Source organism: Mirounga leonina, unplaced genomic scaffold (assembly GCF_011800145.1).
Source record: "Mirounga leonina isolate KUSES-001 unplaced genomic scaffold, KU_Mleo_1.0 Mir_154, whole genome shotgun sequence".
NCBI lineage: Eukaryota > Metazoa > Chordata > Mammalia > Carnivora > Phocidae > Mirounga > Mirounga leonina.
In genome coordinates this window covers 5,929,525-5,952,736 of record NW_023270389.1, presented here as the reverse complement: position 1 = coordinate 5,952,736, position 23,212 = coordinate 5,929,525, and the positions used below count along the sequence as shown (strand labels likewise).

Below are 23,212 nucleotides of genomic sequence, written 5' to 3'. Positions count from 1 at the left end.
AAGAAAGGTATTTTCACTCATTTCTAAAAGCCAGATCTACCAATTTCCAAATTTCCAATCAAATTTGAGTTAGTAGCTTTCACAAATTACAAAAGGCATTTAAAACTAAAATTACTTAATCCCCAAGTTTTTAAAACTATTTTTTAAAAATAAAACATCAAAACAATTCTCTCTCAGTTCAGCGGTCTTTTTTAAAAAGAACAAAAGATGGAGCTGTGAGTACTAATAATAGGCAAATAATATATATCAGAAACTATGTTTTTACACCAGCTCTTAAAATAAGTCTATTATTTTAAGAGCTTTTGCAACCATTTGCAAGAAAGGGAAAAATCACAAAGGACCTAATTTTTGCGGAAGGGACTTTATAAAAGCATTCCAGCTCCAATTTAGTTTGATACATTGTTAGGACAGGGGGAAAATGCAAATACCAAACACCCTTAACTACAAAGGACAAGCATATTTTCTTAGTAAAAGGCGTGCCTGGGTGTTAGAGACAATTTGTTTCAATCTGGCATAGGTTTGACAGCTTCAGAGTAAAAGGAACATGCAAAAGGTGATAGTTATATCATGCATGAACAGATATTTTAAACCTCAGAAGATTAACTATGCTTGAAAACTAAGCAAGTTTGGACTTCCCTTACATTGTCCATTACAAACTGTGTGCAATTAAATGCCTGCCAAATTGTGTGAACTGATGTAGGGTTCCTGGCACTTTTGTGATTCAGATAGAACACCTTACAAGGGAAATAAAGAGAACCCTTGAGGGGGAAATGTCAAATACAAACAGAGGTTTTTCAGTTGGGCCATATCTTTTGTTGTTGTTGTTCCTGATGTTTAAAGTCAGATTTGCAAGAGTCTTCTCAGAAGTTCAACGAAAGAATAAACTTGTTTTACCTCGCTATCATTTTTCAGTTTACTTTGAAAATAAAGTTTCACTAAACCAGTTTACAAATCTTTCTAATCTATACAGGTTAGAATAGAAAATATTCATATCCATTTCTGTAAGAACAGGCCCAAGGTGCATTTTCTAGATAAAACTATAAATAAAATTTTAAAAATCAAAGGTGACTGCAACAGAATTTTATGTCTCTAACTCACTTTCCTCATGGAGAAATGTCTTTTCACTCCTTCAGGTGAAACACGTAAGGAAAATGAAAGCAGAAGAAATGCCAGGCATCTAGTATTAGACCCCTCCTGGACAGATACTGTCACCAACCTCAGGAGAACGTAATGGGGATCCCTGCCACCTTAGAAAAACAAAAAACCACCCACCATAAATAATGTGGTACAGTTCAAACTCGGAAATACATCTTGTCTAAAAAACATACAAAAGAAAACATCTCTGCTTTACATTTTAAACAATTCTTGCTGATAAATAGGAAATGTTTTTATTAACAGCATGTGGAGTGAAGTCTGTACACAAAGGTTCACACTGGTTTTCACCCTTGGCAACCAAAACACACTTGAAGAGAAACTACTGAAGAAAAAGTCTCGTTTCAGAAGTGACTTCACTCATTATATGGGGAAAGAAGAGATTATTCATGTTTTGACCTTATCCATAAGCAAGTTCAGAAGGCGACTGCATTTGTAGCAAGAACTATATCCTTACAAAGATACTATTTAAAAAAAGGAAAAAAAGGTAGAATTACAAACAAGTTTTAAAATAGATATTGGACTCTTATATGGTCACCTCGTTTCCGAGGATCTTATGCAGAAAAGAAATTTCAATGGGAAATACATTTTCATCCCTCACAAAAAATAAATTTCGTCCCTCATAATTTTCCCACCAAAAACTCATTTGAGAAATAATTTATTGCATGAAAGTATTACTATAAAATATTTTAAAAGATTAAGGTCATACTTACGTATGCATATAGTTTCAAAAATATTATGAGGATTCTGGGCACAAGCTGTTAGCTGAATGGGAAAAAGAGATGAAGCTATCCATTGCGCACAGAAATAATCTCATTCCTATACATAAAAAGGTATCAAAACTAAGTCCCACTCGTGCTTCTTCCCAATGTGTTTATTACATAACTTCCACACATGGTGCTTCTGAGTGATGAAGATCCTCAAATAATATTAATACTAAAACAAGGTGTTCTGAATAGACATCCTTAGGCTGACTAAAGTATATTTATCATCAGAAAATATAAAATTCTGAACAAAAGCCATGATGGACAAAGGATTCATCACATCCGAAGCAAGAAATTCCCTTTAATGCATGAGGTGACTCAGAGTGCAATAATTCACTTTACCTGCAACTGAAATCTGGAAATGCTGGACTTGAAAAATGTCAACAGTATAGATCATCACTGAAAAGTTAATGGTTTCCTCTCAACCAGGCAGCAAAAGCAGGAGGAAAAAACTCAAAAGTCACATTTTAGAGTCTTTAGATTTAAATAATAATTCATATAATGTGAGACAGAAATTCGAATGAGAGACCATAAGAAATATCTCAAGAGACAAAAGGGGAAGGGAGATGAAATTCAATTGAGGGGGGGAAAAAAGTAAACGTGATACAAAGCTTAAAGGATTTAGCAGGAACTTATGAGATAAATGAATACACAGAAGAAACTCTAAGCTGGGTGAAAGGAAACCGGAAGATGCGGAGATGGTAGAAAGTTGTGCAAGGAAGCAGTTTTCACAGATTCCTCTTCATTCTAAGGGAGGTAGGGCTGTCCATTTCTTTAGAACAATGAAGATCTGTTACTCTTTATATGCTCATTTTTCTTACACAACAGAGCTGAAAAACATCAAGGGTGTAAGTCCAAATGGAAGACAGAAATCCTATACATCTGAAGATTACAGTTCAGATAAGCACACTTAGTACATCATAAAATGTTAAAACCAAGTTTTATTTCAATCTGCCAAACTGGAGACATACAATGACCTAAACACATCCCTTTAAAGCCCTTTTCTTGCAAAAAAACAAATGGTGGTTAAAGGAGCATTTCTGAGGTTTGAACGAAGTAACATATAGCAGAACCTTAGGAAAGGCTTCATTTAACTTTCTTTTAAACTTTAGGTTTTTCTTCGAGTAACCCCTGAAACCATTCAATGTCACCAATGCCATAAAAAAGAAACCTTGGCCAACATTCATCTACAAAACTGCTTTTAAAAATGGCAGTCCTTCTCCTTGGCCAACCCTACCACCTTCTACTAGATGGTCTGTCCCCATCCTCTCAGCAAAAGAAAAAGCAAATAACAGCTACACTAAAAGTATTCAGTGTGAGAATAAAGCTGTATGAAATTGTCACTAAACATAATGCACATTTCCAGTCGCTTCGGCACCTGTCGAGTCATTAATAACCCTTTCTGGCTGCCTAAACAGCTCGGCCACCTCCTGAAGGAGAGAGGGGTGGAGAAAGGTCCTCAGTAGAGGTTGTCAGTGTTGGTGCTGCGAGGGGTTTTGATCTTCTCGATGTTTTTGAGGATTACGTCGTGCAAGGTGGCATACTGGTTCCGAACGTGCAGCAGGATCTGGCGCACACTCAGATACTCGTTTTCGTCTACCTCGGCTACCGTGCGGCGATAATCTTCCACCTGGGGGTACTTCACTATCTTAGACACCAGCTTGGCCCTGGTGTTGTAGTAGGTGGAGAAGCGGCGCAGATAGGAGGCTGCGGTGCTCTCCACGGTCCACAGCTGGTCCACGGTGTCCTCCTGGATGGACACTCCGAAGTTGTTGCCGTCCTCCACCTTCGGGATGAGCAGCTGCACCCACATCCGCACCGTGTTGCATTTCTCTCTCAGCAGCTCGATCTCGGGTTTTACCCGCTCAATCAGCTCCACCAGATGCTGGTTGCTCCGCAGCAGCTGTCCCTCGCCCCCTGGCAGTGCTGGCACTCTGACCGCGGACTGGGCCTGCAGAGGCGACAGGTCCCGCTTGGGCCCGTCCCCCGCGGTGTCGGGCACGGCGCGGGGCTCCAGGGCGGCCACCGAACGGATTCTGGACAGGTCTTGCAGGCGGAGCTCCTGGACCCGACTATCCAGCTCTGACAGCTTCTGAGGGAAGAAGGTGGACACCAGATCCTCGGCCTCCTGCGCGATGCGGGCGCGAAACGAATCCACTTTCCCCTGCACGTCCTGCTCCAGCTTCAGAGGGGAAGCCATGACGTCCAGGGGCGTCGAGCGTTGGGGCGGACACCACCCGGGTTCCCCCCACCGCCGCAGGGCGGCCTTGAGCTTCCGCCGCCCCCACCAACTCCCAACAGCCCACGCCCAGCCACGCCGGAAGTGACGTCCCGGAGTCCCGGCGGCCCGTGCGGGGCGGGGGGGAGGGGGCCGCGCGCGGAGCATGCCCTTCCAGCGACGCCCCAGCCGGGTGGCCCCGCTTCCTGGGTCACGTGGGGGAGGCGGGGGGCGGAGTCTCTGCGGATCCAGTTCCCCGGAGCGGCCCCCGTTTGCCCCACCTCCGGGCCTCTCCGCCGGAAGCCTGCGCAGGATTGATGGCTCCAAAGAACATCGTTAAAACTTAAGCACCGTGAAGACCAAGCAACGACAAGTCGATGTACTTCACAAAGGAGCCCAAGGAAATCCATGATCCCTGGACTCCGGACACACAAGTCTCTTCTGAAAGGCACCTCGAGGAATGAGCTCTCCAGAGTAAGGCTCACTTCTGGAGAGCCAGAAGCCACACCTTTACTGGTAACTTGAGCGTACCCATGCTTTCCCCTTAAAAGTCAGGAGTGGTTCCCCCTTCACTGTGGTATTTTAATCAAGTGAGTAAAGTTCTGAGCTCTTCTGTGGCTTGCTTCATACAATTTTTAGTTTGAGTTACAAATGTGAAGGTCTAGGACTCTTCTTAAAGCTCATCTTCTTTGGGATAATTAACAATTTGAATCTGGACTGTAAAATGAAAGTATCAAATATCCTGAATTTGAGAATTATATTGTAGTTACAGAGTGAATATCCTTTTTTTAAGTACACACTACAGGATTAAGGGATAAAGTGACATGATATATTTAAACTATTCTCAGATGGTTTGCAAAAATAGTGTGCATGTATAGATGTATAAAGAATGTTAAAGCATGTGGAGAAATGTTAAAAATTGATGAATCTATATAAAGGGAGTTCAGTATTCGTTGTAACTCTTCTGAAGCTTGAACTTACTTCAAAATAAAAAATGAAAAAAACTGCATTTCCCCTAAAGGCTTCCAGAATCATAAAGACAAATTCTATAACCTCCTAAAATTTCACTCCATTTCTTTATTTTCATTTCCCTGAGATACTTTCCTTTTGTTCTTTGCAACACCACAGTGCATGCCTTTGATTTATACTTAAATTATTGAAGTTTAGTTCAAAAAAGGATTATTCTAAAGATGCTATAATATAGTTCTGAATGTAACTGTCACCTCAATTGGACTGTAAACTTCAGGACATAGGTCAAGTCTTAATTTGTTGCCATCGCATGTGGGACAAGGCCTGGCATGGATCAGGTGCTCGATACATGTCTGATGAAATGACCTTGAATTAGTAAGACTTTAGCAAACCATAATTTCACAAGATCTAGAACAGAAAAGAAAGTGTCAATAAGACAAACATGTTACAGGTTGGTCTCCCCAGCAAGCAGACAGAGATTGCTTTTAGGAGTGTTAGGGAGTGTTCTTGAGAAAGGACCCACAAAAAGGAAGAGACAGAACAGAGGGAGAAGTTAGGCACTGATGCAGTCTCAGAGCCTCAGCTGACCCCATGGGAAACCAGGAAAGCCCCTTCACAGTTGTCCTGAGTTGGGGACAAGACAATTCCTGAAGAGGGCTATTGCAGGACTTCCAGCAGCTGGAAAATAAATTCTTTAGTTCTGAGGCAGGAACTGGGGAGTGCATCAGAGTTCAAGTACACATGTATCATAGTAAGATACCTATACTAACAAACTAGCAATTTAAGTTGTATTCAAGTCAACTGTGTTCAGCCCTAATTAGGGGCTGAAATTTGTGTTTAGATCACTGCACGTCTTGGAATGTGACAAAGAAGGATGTGGTGGAGGGAATTATATTTTCAAAGATACGTGTTTGGATAAAGGTGCATATGTATTTTGGCTCTACGGGGGTGTGGGGGGGTTACCGGAGAATTACTGGTAAGTTGGATCCTAGGGTATCTGGGAAAGTGGCAGCAACTGAAGCAGGAAAAGTAAGCAAAGACCAGCTCATGGAGGCAGGGCCCTCTTTGCCATCATAAGGAAGTTGGATTTGATAAAAGCCAATGAAGGGATTCAGGCAGGGGGAAAAAAAAACCCCACACAGATGGATGACTTCAGTGGGGAGGTAGATATGACGAAGAGAATAAAGGAAGAGCGCCTGCTGATTTAACCCAAATGGTAAAGAATGCCTCATTCAGAGTGATGGCAATGGGGCCAGAGAGAAGACTCTAGAGAGTTTTAGGAAGTATAATTACAGTACCTGGTGATAGTTTTGGATGTGGAGAGATGAGAAAAGGCAGATTTCAATATTATTTTTTTTTTTTTGATTAGAGAAAAAATTTCTATTTATACATTAAACTTCTCCTAAGAGATGACTTGGGTATACATACATTTGTATACATGCAAATTTACATTCAAGTTATGGGAATTCAGATAGGGTAATCAAACAGAAAAGGAAAATCAAATCTTGAAACATGACCATGGTTTTCCCATATCTTGATTTTCTTCATAACTTTAGCTATGAAAGATTACAAGGAGGTTACTATGGAAATTCTCTTTAATGTGAAAAACATCCTCAATGTTATATATGGTTTATCAAATTGTTACTCTATTTTCAAAGAGAAAATATTTCTAGTTAATGGGGACTTACTTTCTATTTATGACACTGACTAAGGCAGCCATTTATATGAAATTATTTTCTTTCATTGAGAGTAGGATATAAAATCCTTTGGGGCGGCTCAGCTGCTCTTTTTTCTAGTGTGGTGTAAGAATTTTATTTATTCATAATATGTTTCTTGTCCTTGTTAATTAGAGCAGCAGTTGGTAGGAAAATGACAGCTCCTAATTTTTCTTTCCCCACTGACCACCAGCAATCAGCAGTTGTTTTTTTAAATTATTTAATGCACTTGCATGCCTTGATTCGCCCCATGAAATTAACACTGAGTACTAACAGGTGGAGGAAGGCTGGCAACAGCTGTGTAGGGTGTTGTCTTGTTCCGGTTTCTCCCTTCTCACAGTTGGCAGGGTGCAGCATGTACTGATGCCAATAATGACACACCACTTTCACTTTAGGAATACCTACAGATTTGTGGATTGATTTATCCTTTAAATATCCTCCAACTCTGAAACTATGCCCCTGAAGAAAGGATTCTGTGGTCCTATGTATGAGTTCCATTTGTAAAATTATTCGAAGCAACTGTTGTTGTGTCAACTCTTGGATACAAATGTAACTGAGGATACAGATTGGAATTTAATCCTTCAAGATACTTATTTTCAGGCGCCTGGGTGGCTCAGTTGGTTAAGCGACTGCCTTCGGCTCAGGTCATGATCCTGGGGTCCCAGGATCGAGTCCCGCATCCATCGGGCTCCCTGCTCGGCAGGGAGTCTGCTTCTCCCTCTGACCCTCCCCCCTCTCATGCTCTCTGTCTCTCATTCTCTCTCTCAAATAAATAAATAAAATCTTTAAAAAAAAGATTTTATTTATTTATTTGAGAGAGAGAGAAAGCATGAGAAAGCATGACTCCAGGATCATGACCTGAGCCGAAGGCAGTCGCTTAACCAACTGAGCCACCCAGGCGCCCATAAATAAAATCTTAAAAAAAAAAAAAAAAATGCTTATTTCCCCACTGATTTCTGTCAATAAGTTAGGAGAAAAATAATCAATGGGGCTAAACCTAGATTAAGATTCTGATGAGTGGTAATATTTATCCCCTTCTGTTTATGAAATTCCTCATCACCAGATTGCAGTGGATCTTAAGTTATCTAAGCCAAAGGGCTTCATTCACAACTTATGATTACCCCCCCCAGTGAGCATAAAAGGCTTAGTTTTACAATGTAGTACTGAGAACCCTGCCAGGGTCACTTTGTAGAGTAGACAAGTATCTCACGTCCCCGTCCTTCACGCTTCCTCTTAAACTGCTGCAGGTAAGGGCACAGAAATAAACAACGTAGAGGCACCTGCTACCCTGCCCTTTGGTCAGTGGTCACTGCCAATTCAGCGTCTCCAGAACCAGTCTCCAGATGGGACCTGTGTACGCCTTTCGTGAAGACAAATGCCGCTAGAGCATGTGGCTAAGGCCATGCAGTTTCCCCACCGTATTCCAACCCCGGCTTTGCTACTTACTAGCCACGGGACCCTGCTCAGTTATTTAACCTCCCCAAGCTTCGTTTTCTTCATCTATAAAATGGACAATATAATAACAGCGATCTTGTGAAAGTTGTTTTGAGGATGACGTTAGTTAATCCATGTAGTTTATTTAGCACTGTGCCTCGAACATGGTAACTGCTCAGTAAATGTTAGCTATTACTGAAGGAGAGTCTCCTCATCAACATTTCAAAATCTCCCTTCACCCTTTGAAATGGAGAACTGTGAATTCTATACAAACAAACCAGATATAATTTTCTTGTTCACTGTCTTGTTATATATCATTGATGAGTCACTATATTACAGAGTTGAATGTAAGTAATTGGAAAAAAAAAACCAAAAACAGCTTGAATCTGAGATCGTCAGTATTTAGAGGCCATATCACAGAGCACAGGTGAAGCAAGCACAAACTTTACTGGCTACCGTGGCTGAAAAGTACATTTCTCAGCTGAAACCCTTCTGGTGACAGTCATGTTTTCATCTAGTTCATATTACTTTATCTTACAAATGACATAATTGGTATAATTTGTTAACAATGATGTCTACTATCAGGGATCTCTAAGATCACTGATTAGCAAAAATCTATTGACCTCTGGATCCTAGATTCTTGACTTTTTAAAATGCTTTGGCCACTGACTTTCTACCAAAGCCACTGATTGCTTCCTTGTTTATAAAATCCCTGTTCTGGATGAACAATGAATCCTCTAGTTCTGCATTTCTCATACTGCAGTCCATCAGTTCCCTGTAATTATTTCTGTGAATTCACTTTGACGATAAAATAATTGATGTAAGCATATTCTGGGGTCATATAACTGCCATGCAATTTGGGGGCCCATAATTATATTTTTTATGATTATGATACCACCAAGTACCATTATTTTAATTGATCAGAGAGAGGGGAGCCTACTAGGTATGGTTATTCTTTTCCCCCTCCTCCCAAAAACCTGTTAAGGCAGAGGTTTTCTTATTGGGTCAAAGAGAAATCTGGAGGGAGAATTAGGTAATCAGAGAGTAGGCAACAGTAAGGAAATGTCTAAGGAAACGAAGAACGTGCATCACGAGAGTCAGCATCACCTTCATTTGTCTGGAGTGACTCTTCCACAAAAACGTTATCCTTTGCATAAATTCATGTTGTTGATTTTATCTTTGTAATTTTATTTATATTTAAGTTACACAATTATTTTGGTTTCTTTAAAGTGTTTTTTTTTTTTTTTTAATTTATTTGGGGGAGAGAGAGTGCTAGCAGGGGGAGGGCACAGGAACAGGGAGGGGGAGAAACAGACTCCCTGCTCAGCAAGGAGCCCATCGCGGGGCTCATTCCCAGGACCCTGAGATCATGACCTGAGCAGAAGGCAGACGCTTAACTGACTGAACCACCCAGGCGCCCATAAATTATTTTGGTTTTTATAGATGTAAATCTACAAGTGTAAGATGTTCTGAAAACTTAGTTCAATGTTTGTATGTGCTTAAACAATGCCTAATAATAATGCTGGGAAATTTCTTCCTTTAAAAGAAATCATTTCCTTTGAAAGTACACTCTTCTAATACCCTGTACAATCAGAGTTATCTCCCTGAAATGCATGTCTGACCATACTTCCATCTTCTACAGGGTAAGGACCAAATTCCTTAAGCACAAGTTCCTTCATGACTGGATCCTGCCATCTTTTATTTCCCAGAATCTAGTCTACATTTCCCAACAGGTTCTCTCTCACATCCTCTGCGTTTATGTCTTCACCACTCTCCGGGTGAAATGCTGCATCGCCTCATCTTCCTCCCACTCTCCACCCTACTCATTCATCCTTCTATAATCAACTCAAGGAGTGTTTATGAAGACACGTTCTTGGGTACCACCTTCTCCTTCCTGGCACAAGTGACGTAGTGTAGTAATACCTCCCTCATAGAGCTGCTGAGGGGATTAAATGAAACAACTTACCTAAAACAGCTAGGACAGTAAATGCTTCATAAATAGCAGTAGCTTTATTTGTAATCTTAGAGTATTCTGCATGTATCTCTTTTATAGTTCCTATCCCAGTGCTGCAATTTTAGACTCACTTTCCTCCACTATAATAAACTTTGGGAAGGCAAGGATTTGGGCTTATTCATTTTTATGCAGTCTTTGGTAGCAGAGGGTCTCGTAATAGGAAGTGTTCAATGCACATTTACTGAATGAATAAATGAATTAGTGAAGCAAAACAGGATACAATTTATCAGACAGGACCTGACTAGCAGAAGAGCAGGGACTCTCGAGCAACTTATCCTTTCCTTTTTGTTCCCCTGGAGAGCTGCTCAACTGTGCTGTAGCACATACAATCCCTTGTGGGGTCTCACAGCAGCCTTCTGGGCTGAACTCTGCGGGGATTTATAGAGGAAAGGCAGGGACCAGATTTCTCTTCCCTACCAACAGCATCGCAGAATCTGACATTCTGCCTCTGACTGTGGTAACAGCCAGAATTCTGGTAGTCACCGTATTGCTTAGTTCTACAAAATCGCCCTCACTTAAATAACCGGCGTTGCTCTGTAGAACAGTCGTGTGCAGTACTGTGTGTTTGTGCAAAGTGAACATACTGGGGAGTGCTCGAGAGGTACACACAAGGAATAAGGGCGATGCTGGCTCTGACTCATGCTCCTACTGTTTACTTATAGCTTCTTAATAGTATGGGATTTGTTTTATTTGGCAAAAATACAAGATTTCAACTGACTGAGAGAGGAAGATGTAAGAAAATGCCCAAGCATAAAACTTCTACAGCTGAATAATAATCTGTAACTCGGTGCTGTATCAGCAGGCTCCCCAGGGGTTGCTGCAAGCTGAAACCACTCCAGAATTAGAAATTTCATGAGCTGCAGACTTTACTGCTAAAAGTAAAGTAGTGGTTAACTAAAGATTTTATTCCTCCATAGACACTTCCATTTATAAATGCTAAATTCACTAGTTGAGGCTAAATTTTTTGGTTAGCATACAAAATATATACAGTGAGTTTTTAATTTCTCTAAATGATCTTCACCAACAGAAATGGTCAAAAGCCAAAATTTAAAAATTTAAAAACACAAGCCAAAGATTTTATATGCTTCAACCTGGGAAAAAAGTACTTTCTCAGTGTTCATTTAAAATTACTCTGTCCTCTTACTCTGATTTTCCCTTTTTTTAAAGAATTTATTTGAGAGAGGGAAAGAGGGTGAGAGCGAGCGCATGCACAAGCAAGGGCAGAGGGAGAGGGAGAGAGAGAATTTCAAGCAAACTTCCTGCTGAGCACAGAGCCCAACGCAGGGCTTGATCTCATCACCCTGAGACCATGACCTGAGCCTAAATCAAGTGTCAGATGCTTAACGGACTAGGCTACCCAGGTGCGCCTCTGATTTTCCTTTATGGCATTTATCACAAACTGACATTGTTCTACATATTTATTTGTACATTAGTATTTGTCCCTAGAACATAAAAGTGAGGGCTTTGTTTTATCACTGGATTCTTTACAGTGAGAACAGTCTGGAATCTAATGGCTACTCATTAAATATTTTGTTGTGTGAATAACAATAAAACTGATTAAATCTCTCGATTAAATAATTCTCTGAGGACAGCTGCATTTGTGGAAGTTTTTTTTAATTATGAAAGTAAAACAATTATTCAAATACAGTCACACTTAGCATGAATAAAAGTTTTAAGGATAATAAAAATTCATTGAAGTTCTGAAGAACGAACGCTTTTATGCTCTAAAGGTATCTCATCCTTATCTTTTCTCCTAAAAAACAACAAAAGAGGCACTACTGGTTTTAAAAAATTTGGATTTGATATTTATCACTACTATTCACCTTCTTAAAATAGAAGTGTTTGTTTCAAAATGAAATTAAGATTCTCATCTTGGTAGATGGAAAGTATGCCTTCCTAGCTTTATATTTTAAACTCAGGTCAACTACACAGAACTACAGTAAAGTCTGAAAAATATCAATAAAAACAACTGAGTCTGGAGTTGTTTTAGTTCTAATAAGTGTTTTGCTTAAGAACACTATCTTCTGGGGCGCCTGGGTGGCTCAGTCGGTTAAGTGGCTGCCTTTGGCTCAGGTCATGATCCCAGGGTCCTGGGATCGAGCCCCGCATCAGGCTCCCTGCTCCCTCTGCCTGCCTCTCTGCCTACTTGTTCTCTCTCTCTCTGTCAAATAAATAAATAAAACCTTAAAAAAAAAAAAAAGAACACTGCCTTCTTCCCAATGTAAGCTGAACACAAAATTGGTAAAATAATTCTAAGCAGATAACAGCTTTCAAATAATCAGCAATCATATATGCACAGAAATTAGGTTGACCATTTCTTTTTGTATGATAGAGTATTATAAATACTTAGATATTTTACTAAAAAATAAGCAAGATAAACTTTGTAACTAAAAAGCTGACCCCAAAACCTCAGCCTTAAGTGAAGTTGTTTCATCAAAATAGACTTGAGCTATTTATAATCTGAACTCAAGTTATTTTATCATTAATTTTTTATCTTTTTAATAATCAATGGACTTCTATTATATATAATAATGTAAGGTTAACAGGCTTCATCTAAAAATGAGAAAGAACCACAACTTTGTACAGTAACATTTATTAATAATTACTAAACCTATGCTGATGTAATTGTTTTAAAAATCTATATATGATTGTATTTATATGTTATTAATACTTATAAGAAAACAATAAAGACTGACTTCATGCTACAAAGGAAAATAATGTTTCTTATATCCTCTGGATGAACTCATGACATACCACTCATATGGCTCCTATCTGATATCAATATGGAAAGGTCAGATTAAAGACTACATAGCTTCTTCCCAGTCATTAGCTGATGTCATTACATCCATCAAAATGAATGTGATATAGTCAGTTTGAATAAACACTAAAAAGAGAATAGGTTCTATCCCTTCCCCCATCACATCAGAATCTTGTGAAATGGAAAAACAACAGAAAGAGGGATCAAAGGAAGCCAATCTCTCACATACTTTCCAGGCAGGACAGAGTGGGGAGTCAGACCAGGAGAAGAGGTGGGTGGACAGCCCTGTTTGAAGGTGTGGCTGATCCACAGGAAGGAAGCAGGAAGGGGACAGGAAGCCCTAGGAAGAGGGGGATCTTTCTTCCCTCCTCCTCATGAGGCAGATGTCAGCTGTCTGCCAACCCCCTCCCTCCAGGAATGGCCTTGTCCAGGAATGCCCACCACACATACCCTCTTCTTCTGTCCTGGTCAGACTGTTTCCTCCTTGGCCTGCCTCCCTCTGTCCCTCTAAACCTTTACTTCTGATTTCTATTTCAGGGAATTTGGGACTAAAGTTAAACTACAACAGTGCCACCAACACCAAGTCTTTCAGGAAAAAAAAATACAAAGAAATTAACAAAAACTGTATTAATAAAGTTTTTTAAAAAAGAGCAAGGGCAACTGGGTGGCACAGTTGGTTGAATGTCCAACCCTTGGTTTCAGCTCCGATCATGATCTCAGGCTTGTGAGATCGAGCCCCGCCTCAGGCTTGCACTCAGCTCAGAGTTACCTTGGGTTTCCCTCTCCTCCCTCTGCTCCCTACCCGTGCACACATGCGCGAACACACACACAATCTCTCTCTAAAATAATTCTTAAAAAAAAAAGAGCAGGGCACTTGGGTGACTCTGTCGGTTAAGCCTTTGCCTTCGGCTCAGGTCATGATCCTCCCTTAGCAGGGAGCCTGCTTCTCCCTCTCCTTCTGTCGCTCCCCCTGCTTGTGCTCTCTTTCTGACAAATAAATTTAAAAAAAAGAGCAGAAAAGCTGGTGTCTACTGTTACTCAGTTTTCTGTATGTCATCTAAATCTCTCGTTTCTGAAGACATCATATGAAATGAACACTGAATTAGTATCAATACAGTAGCTCAGGCGGTTAAGTGTGACTTGATTTTGACTCAGGTCACAATCTCAGGGTCGTGAGATGCAGCCCTGCACTGGGCTCCGTGCCGGGCGTGGAGCCTGCTTAAGATTCTCTCTCTCGGGGCGCCTGTGTCTCAGTCAGTTAAGCTTCTGCCTTCAGCTCAGGTCATGAGCCCGGAGTCCTGGGATCGAGCCGAGTTGGGCTCCCTGCTCAGCGGGAAGTCTGCTTCTCCCTCTCCCTCTGCTCATGCATGCTCGCTCACTCTCAAATACATAGAACCTTTAAAAAAAAATCTTTTAAAAAAGTTTTCCCCTACCCCCCCCCCCTCGTGCTCTTTCTCTCTCTCAAATAAAATAACTAAAATCACTTTTTTAAAAGGCTATTATAAGAGGTTATACTATGAGGGAGATTCTGTTTGGAAAAGCCCTTCCTTTCAAATTTATGATTCCCTTTCCCCCCAAAAGGGACAAAGGGTAAATCTAAACTATCTAAATCAAGCCTTCATAAACCTAGATAATAGACAGTAATGTAAAAGCCACTGTACAATCTTGCAGATTTCATACTTTCCAAATGTGCCAATTTTCTGTTGATGGAAGTTAAGGAAAATAATAGCATCAAAATGAATCTCTATGGGGAGCTGAGGTTGGGAGGGATCATGGATGACTGTGCTACATCTAATGAAAAACAATCTCCCCTTGGCCTATCCATTTATAGGTTCTTCCAACCATAAGCCATATAACCTTCAAAGGTCAAGCCCCTAATGACAGACATATACTGAACACCTACTGTGTGTTAAGTACGGTGCTGGTACTTGGTTTTTCACTTAAACTTATTAACCTAAAAGAAGTAATTATTAATATTACTATATTAGAGATAAGGACATTGAGGCTCTGAAAAGCATTTCCTTATAGTCTTTGAGTTTGTAAGCAGTAGAACAAGGCTGGATGAAATCCACATTCACCTGACTCCAGAGTCCATGCCTCATGATTGCCTACCAGAAAATGCTCTATCAGCCCCCCAAAAGTGACTTTCTCCACTAAACTAAAAAGTAATGACTCATGATTAAGTGGAAAGGCTTTTTTTTTTTCCTACTTCTGAATAAGGCTGCACAATGCTACAGGATGAACTATCTATACCCTGTGCTATTTTTCTACTCTTTAAGCCAATCCTAAAATACGTGTATGTGTATGTATGTGTATATATACATATTCATACATACACAATACACATATTTTTAGAAGACTAATTCTAGGGTCTAATTCTGCATCTCTCTTTTTAAATAAAGGGAAAATACTAGCAGATTAAACAGAAAGTAGCAGACACTTCTAAGACACTGCTTTAATTTTAGTTCCTGTTTCACTTACTCTTCTGTGTATTTCCTACCACTGTGATCTGTATGGGCACATGTCATGTGTTTATTTCATCTGGTCTCCAGAATCTTGGTTTGGCCATAACTTCTGCTACCCATTACACTTTTGCTATAATTATCTACAGTATATGTTATGTTTCCAAAGAGTATAAATAACATTTCATTGGTTAAGTATAAAGACTGGAAATTTGAAGTTGAAGAAGTTCAATCACAGGATACTGTTTTAAGAAGTTCAGCAAAGTGTACAACCTAACAAGTTAAGGATAACACAAAGGAAACTGACAGCCTGGTATAACCTTTTAAACTTGGCTTTGCTTTAGTTCTTCCATCAAAAGCTATTGGATGAAAACATAGCGCTGAGTATCATACAATACTGGATTCCATATACAAAAAAATGAACTTTGATTCATCCCTGCACCATTTACAAAAATTAACTCAAAATGGATCACAGACCTACATATAAAACCTAAAACTATAAAACTTTATAAGAAAACATGAGAAAATCTTTGTGACTCTGGGTTATGTAAAGAATTCTTACAACAAAAACTATCCATAAAAGAAAAAGCTGATAAATTGGACTTCATCAAAATTAAGAATTTCTGCTCTTTGAAAAACACCAATAAGAAACTGAAAAGTCAAGCAACAGACTGAGAGAAAATGTATCCAAATCATGTATCTGATAAGGCACTTGTATCTAGAATATATAAAGAACTTTCAAACCAATTATAAGAAACCAACTCAATTAAAAATGGGCAAAAGATTTGAACAAAGATATTTGGATGGCAAATAAGTACGTGAAAAGATGGTTAAAATTATTAGTCATTAAGGAAATATAAATTAAAACCATGAGGGGCGCCTGCGTGGCTCAGTCATTAAGCATCTGCCTACAGCTCAGGTCATGATCCCAGAGTCCTGGGATTGAGCCCTGCATCAGGCTCCCTGCCTGCTTCTCCCTCTCCCACTCCCCCTCCTAGTGTTCCCTCTCTCGCTGTCTCTGTCAAGTAAGTAAGTAAGTAAAATCTTTTAAAATAAATAAATAGATAAATAAATTAAAACCATGAGATATGACTACACACCTATTAGAATGGCTAAAATTAAAAAGACAGGCCATATCAAGTGTTGACAAGGATGTGGAGGTAGATACTTCAACACTCATACTTCTCAGAACATAAAATGGTACACCACTTTGGAAAGTAGTTTGGCAATTTCTTAAAAAGCAAAACATACACAGGTGCCTAGGTGGCTCAGTCATTAAGCGTCTGCCTTCGGCTCAGGTCATGATCCCAGAATCCTGGGAAGGAGCCCACATCAGGTTCCCTGCTCAGCGGGAAGCCTGCTTCTCCCTCTCCCACTCCCCCTGCTTGTGTTCCCTCTTCGCTGTGTCTCTCTCTGTCAAATAAATAAAATCTTTAAAAAAAAAAAAAAAGCAAAACATACACCTACCATATAACCCGGTCATTCTACTCCTAGGTATTTACACAAGAGAAATAAGAGCATATATCCCCACAAAGATTTGTACACAAATATTCTTCGTAGCTTTAGTTGTAGTAGTCCAAAGTGGAAGGTGAATGAATAAACAAATTGTGTTGTATCCCTACAATGGAATACTAAGCAAGAGAGGAATGAACTACTGATGAAGTTACAAGGTGGATGAATCTCAATATAATTAAGCTAGAAGGAAAAAACACATCATGTAGGATTCCTTCATATCAAATCTTTTTTTTAAATGTAAACAAATTTATAGTAACAGATGATCAGTGGTTGCCTAATGAGAGGGGAGAGAGTGAGTGGGGAGAAATTACAAAGTGGCAAGAAGAAACAACTTTTGGGAATGATGGCCATACTGATTATCCTGACTACGGTGATGTTGCCACAGATACGTACATACATCAAAGTTTATAAAATGAGCAGTTAACTACGTATAGTAGCTTATATGTCATTATACCTCAATAAAACAGTAAAAAAAAAAAAACCTAATCCACCATGGAAAACAGTGTGGAGGTTCCTCAAAAAATTAAAAATAGAACTACCATATGATCGAGCAATCCAATTTTGGGGTATATATTTTAAGGCAATGAAATCACTATCTCAAAGCGATTTCTGCACCCCCATATTCACTGCAGCATTACTCACAATAGCCAAGACCTGGTAACAACCTAAATGTCTACCGATGGATGAATGGATAAAGAAAATGTGGTATGTACATACAATGGAATCTTACTCTGCCACGAAAAAGAGGGGGAAAACAAGGAAGTCCTACCATTTGCAACAACATGGATGGATGGACCTTAAGGGCATTATGCTAAGTGAAATAGGTGGGACAGAGAAAGACAAACACTGTGTGATCTGATTTACAGAGTAGAATGTTACAGAAACAGTATAGAATAGTGGCTGCCAGGGGGTGGGGTCAGTGGGTGAAATGGGAAGATGTCAGTCAAAGGGTACAAGCTTCCAGCTATAAGACGAATAAATACTGAGTATCTAATATACAAGATGGTCACTACAGTTCACAATACTGTATCATATACTTGAAAGTTGCAAAAAGAAATTAAATGTTCTCACTATTTAAAAAAAGGCAATTAATGTGAAGCAATGGATATGTTAACCTTATTGAAGTAATATTTTGCAATATATATGTGCATCCAAACATCATACTGTACACCTTAAACTTCATTATATCTCAGTAAAGATTAGGGGGAACCCTAATCTTCACCTTAAAAAAAATAAACAGCATTGTATGACACAATATTTCACTATTAATCTTAATTACAAACTATGTTAAAGAACAAGTCTTTGCTTCATATAGCAGAAAATTAAATTTAAACCAGCCACATGGTTTTATTCTTATATTAGAGTCTTCCAATTAAGTGGTATAGTTCCGATTGCTAACAAGGCTAACTCCTCAGAAGGCAATAAGGCAGAAATCCAAGGTAAACACTAAATGTTCAAGTATTCCTGAATAGCATAAAATTAAAGTTTTATGCACCCAGGCGCACAACCCCAAGATCATGACCTGAGCCAAAACCAAGAGTTGGACACCCAACTGACTGAGCCACCCAGGTGCCCCTCCAACCTGCTCCTCTTTCATCAAATCCCTTACACCTCCTCCTCACTCAGCTGATGACCTCACAGTGCACTTCAGTGGGAAAACAGAAACGCTCAGAGATGTCTTATCTTTCTGGAACCAAACCTCCTACCTATGAACCTGTCTTGCCTCTACCACAAGAGGAGGAAGATCCCACCTTCTAGCAAAGGGCAATCTTTCTACCTGTGATAGGAATTCCACCTTTTTGTTCCTTGTCAAGGACTTAATCACTTCCCCTATAACACTGCTCTCTTCCTACCTACTGGTTCATTCTTTAAAATTTTACATTGTTATCCTAGGATAAAAAAATAATCCTTTACTCTGTTCCCTTTTTTTTTTAAGATTTTATTTATTTATTTGACAGAGAGAGACACAGCGAGAGAGGGAACACAAGCAGGGGCAGTGGGAGAGGGAGCAGCAGGTTTCCCGCTGAGCAGGGAGCCCAATGCGGGGCTCAGTCCCAGGACCCTGGGATCATGACCTGAGCCATAGGCAGACGCTTAACAACTGAGCCACCCAGGCGCCCCTCTGTTCCCTTTTATAGGCAAATTCTTAAAATTGTTATGCTGTCCTCATTTCCTTACTGCTTAATCCATTGTTAATCTTTCTTTTTTTATTTTTAAAGATTTTATTTATGAGAGAGAGAGAGCAGGTGGAGGAGCAGAGGGAGAGGACAAGCAGACTCCGTGCTGAGTGTGAAGCCTGATGTGGGACTCGATCCCAGGACACTGAGATCATGACCTGAGCTGAAACCAAGAGTCAGACGCTTAACTGACTGAGCAACCCAGATGCCCCCATCTTTGATCTAACTTTCGCTTCCATCTCATCACTAAAAGGGCTCTTGTCAAGGACAAGACAATGACTTTTATGTTGACACAGCCAGTGGATATTTACCTTCATCTTAACTGACCTCTCAGAATTCAAGTCAACCACTCCTTCCCTCTTAAAAACATCTTTCCTGGCTTTCCTTCTACTTTGCTGGTTGTTCTACTTCAGTTTTGTTTGTTAGTTTAACCTTCTCTAATGGAATCTCTCATTTGGTCCTGGGTCCCCTTCCTCATCTACATTCTCTTCCTAGATGATTCCATCACTGTCATGGACTTAAAAAGCTCTAAACTGTCAATTCCTAAATTCACCTTCTTAGCTCAGACTTCTCTCCCCGGGTCCTCAATTCATAGAGCCAATGTGACATATTCCCTTGAAATATCTCAAAGACATTTCAAACTTAAACGTGTCCAAAAAGAACTTTTAGTATTCATACCAAACATATTACCCTGCTCTATCCCAAAACCCTTCATCTCAGTAAATGGTACCACTATGTACTTAGTTACTCAAGCCAGAAATATGAACATACCGGATACATCTCCAATTCCCACTGAGTCTATCTGCAAAATGTGTTTAGAACCTGTTCATCACACCACTGCCATCATACTGCCTGGACCACTGACAAAGTGTTCTAATTGGTCTCTGTGCTTCTATCATGTCTCCCTCCCTCTAATCCACTGTTGAGACAACAACTAAACTCACCCTACAAACTCTATCGTTCATGTCATTCAGTTACTTACATCCCTTCATTGGCCCTCAGAATAAAACCCAAACTCCTTACCACAGCTCACAAGTTCTTGCATGATCTGGCACTCTATTTATTGTCTCTAATGCAACAGAATATTTCAAATACCATGGTGTCAGTTAAGTTACAGTGTCATTCTAAGACTAATCATGTAGAGTTCAAAGAAAAAGGAGCTGATTATTTTAAACAAAGATGTGATGAATTCTTTAAAAATTAAAATTTGTTACAGCCTTTCATACTAGAAATGAGAAGGCCACTGAAAGATCTTACATGTTGGGCTATGCACATACAATAGCTGAGAAACATAAAATCCTGGAGAGCTGACCTTGCTCAGTGCCTGCTGACGAATCAGTAAGAGAAATCATGGCATTGCTACCTTCCAATCATACAGTAACTTATCAAATTAAAGATTTAGCTGCGAGTACGAAGACAAAGTTAATATTTCCACCACAGAATTGTGCTTTTGTTTTACCAATAAAAGAATCTACACACTTGATGTTTTGTTTATATTCATTTGACAGGAGCTCCCAAGTAATCAGCAACAAAGATCTTTTACGGGAATGGTTGGCAACAAACAAAAGCAGTACTAAAATATTTAGGGTTGAATAACTTTTTTGAATCTCATCATTCATCTCGGAAAAACTATATTGATACGTACATTGATAGGTACACTGATGGTGCGAAAGCAATTCTGTGCCTTACCAACATGATGGGACCCAACTATATTAGAGTTCCTTGTATTATTTATCACCCCTTGTTCAGATACATTCACACCTGCACACAAAGTTTAACTGAAGGATAGCCTTGATAAAACCAATAAAAATTATTAACTTTATTAAATCTTGACCTCTGAGTAGATTTTTTAATATTCTGTGTGACAAAACAGGAAATACACATAAAGCCCTTCTGCTGCATCACAAAGTATAATGGTTGTCTAGAGGAAAATAATTTGTGTAACTGAGTTGTGAGCTGTACCAGCCACTTTTTAATGGAACACCAAGTTTATTTGAAAGAATGTCACATGGACAAACTATAGCTATTTAGATTTGGGTATCTGATAGACATTTACTTGAAAATGAATTAAGGGAAGTGAAGGAAAACAACTGACAATATTTTTGACAATGGTAAAATTTGAACCTTCAAGGAAAAACTAGAATTTTAGAAAACATGCATCTGCTACCATAACCTTAACAGCTTCCTGATACTTAAAGACTTTTCTGGTAAGATCTGTAGTGGTCTTAAAGAATGTGATTTTTTAAATAATGAATAATAAAATGTGTGAGCATTTAAAAGATCTGCATAACTCAGTTAGCCAATATTCTCCAAATGACCAATGTGCGATGTTACAAAATCATGCACGGGTAAAAGATCCAAAGTGCAAGATAAATCAATGGATTTTAATGTATCAGAGTACTAACAGTTCATAGATTTGGCTTCTACACTGCAACTAACCTTTAAGAAGCTATGTCTTGTTGAATGGTATTGTATCAAAGAATATGCACAATTATCTAAAAGGCTTTAAAAAGATTCCCTCCTTATCCAACCACATTATCTGTGTGAGGCCAGGTTTTCTTTACAGATTTCAACCAAAAAGAAATGATTAATGTGGAAGCAGATACAAGAATCCAGCTGGATTCTATTTAGCCATATACTAAAGAGATCCATAATAACATTAAGACCATGCCACTCTTCTCACTAATGTTTCTTTGTGTTTGGAAACTATAAAGGAGTTATGAAACCAGAAAGTTTGAGAAACATTGACCTACATCAATCTAAGGATCCCCACTTTCTTATTACTCAGTTGGGTCTTAAGGCCTGATGGCAAAACAGAAGACTGAAAGGTCAGGGTCAAACATACAGAAAATGAGGGGATAAATATCTGACCAAATAAATGTCTGCCTACATAGCTCTGAGTTGGATTTTCTTCATTTCAAAGTCAAGGGAAAATTGTTTTTTGACTATATATCATTCTCTTTAGTTCACACTGCTTTTACCTCCACCAGAATAGATACTGAAAAGCTGCTAATTCAAAGCACATTTTATAGGGAGAAGGCAACCAGTCTCTTTAAGAGACTTCAAAGTAAACATCTGACACCCCCTCCAAGGCAGACTCATTCTTAATAGATTAAGTTATTGAATTCTTATTCAATAACAAATGGAATCAGAAGAGAAATAGCTATAAAACGTAAACTGAATAACAGAGGCCTGTTTATTCTGTAGGATATATTTTAGTTTTATTTTCAAGATTTATTTCTAGGTGTATTGTGATCAAATGTAGATGACTCTAAAATTATTCAAAATACAGGCTATGGAAGATTTAACAATTTAAGTCGAAGAGCTTTTCTTGAATATCTTCCATCTGCAGGAAATAAAATACTAGCATCTTCCCATCCTTCTAGGGAAACCATGGTATACATTATAAATGGGGCCCCATAAATATGGAGCTTATTCAGTCTGCAGCATATTAAATTTTGGAGATTAAAATGACACCACAGTCTGTTTAGCATCCTAAGTGAAAAATAATCTTCTCTATCCATGTACTACTGACATTACTGTTTCAACTTTGAAATACAGAGAAGATCTTCCTGAGTGTATACCTTCTCTCATGCAAAATGGTAACTAGCCTTTGCATTTGAATTCATTACTTTTCAAAGACTGGTGTTCAGATTTACCATGAGACATAGATGGCCCTGATAAAAAGAGTCAAGACGCTGGTCTATCACAAATTCTCTATCACATTATGGTGATGATATAAACTATTTTAGAATATGGTGTCAAATGGATGGATTTGGTATCCAGTTTGCTGGTTTGTTCATTCATTCAACGTTTATTGACTATCTGCAATATGCCTGGCACCTCAGTGGATACCAGGGATAGAATGATGACTACTAAGACAGAGACAGTTCTTGCCCTCAGGATGCTTAAGGCTGGGCAAGGAAACGGACATTAAGCAAAGAATCACATAATTATTTAGTTAGACATACTCTACACTCCTAGTCTCAGCTAATCATCCAACCTGTTGGCTTCCAAAGTGTTTCCCATATTAG

The 23,212-nt window shown here is 39.2% G+C and overlaps 2 protein-coding genes across 2 annotated transcripts in view; both read right to left on the bottom strand.

Annotated features, from left to right (window-relative positions):
* Positions 1-23,212, bottom strand: part of ATF6 (activating transcription factor 6) — a 208,733-nt gene that overhangs the window by 80,437 nt on the left and 105,084 nt on the right. The window lies entirely within an intron of this gene.
* On the bottom strand, positions 3,194-5,067 carry LOC118014030 (proteasome activator complex subunit 3-like). The gene has a single exon (XM_035010026.1). The coding sequence runs from the start codon at positions 4,300-4,302 to the stop codon at positions 3,376-3,378; it is 927 nt and encodes a 308-aa protein (XP_034865917.1). The 5' UTR covers positions 4,303-5,067; the 3' UTR covers positions 3,194-3,375.

Bases quoted from the DNA above. Each gene is read 5' to 3' on its own strand.
- LOC118014030 (XM_035010026.1), bottom strand. From the start codon at position 4,302: ATGCTCCGCGCGCGGCCCCCTCCCCCCCGCCCCGCACGGGCCGCCGGG.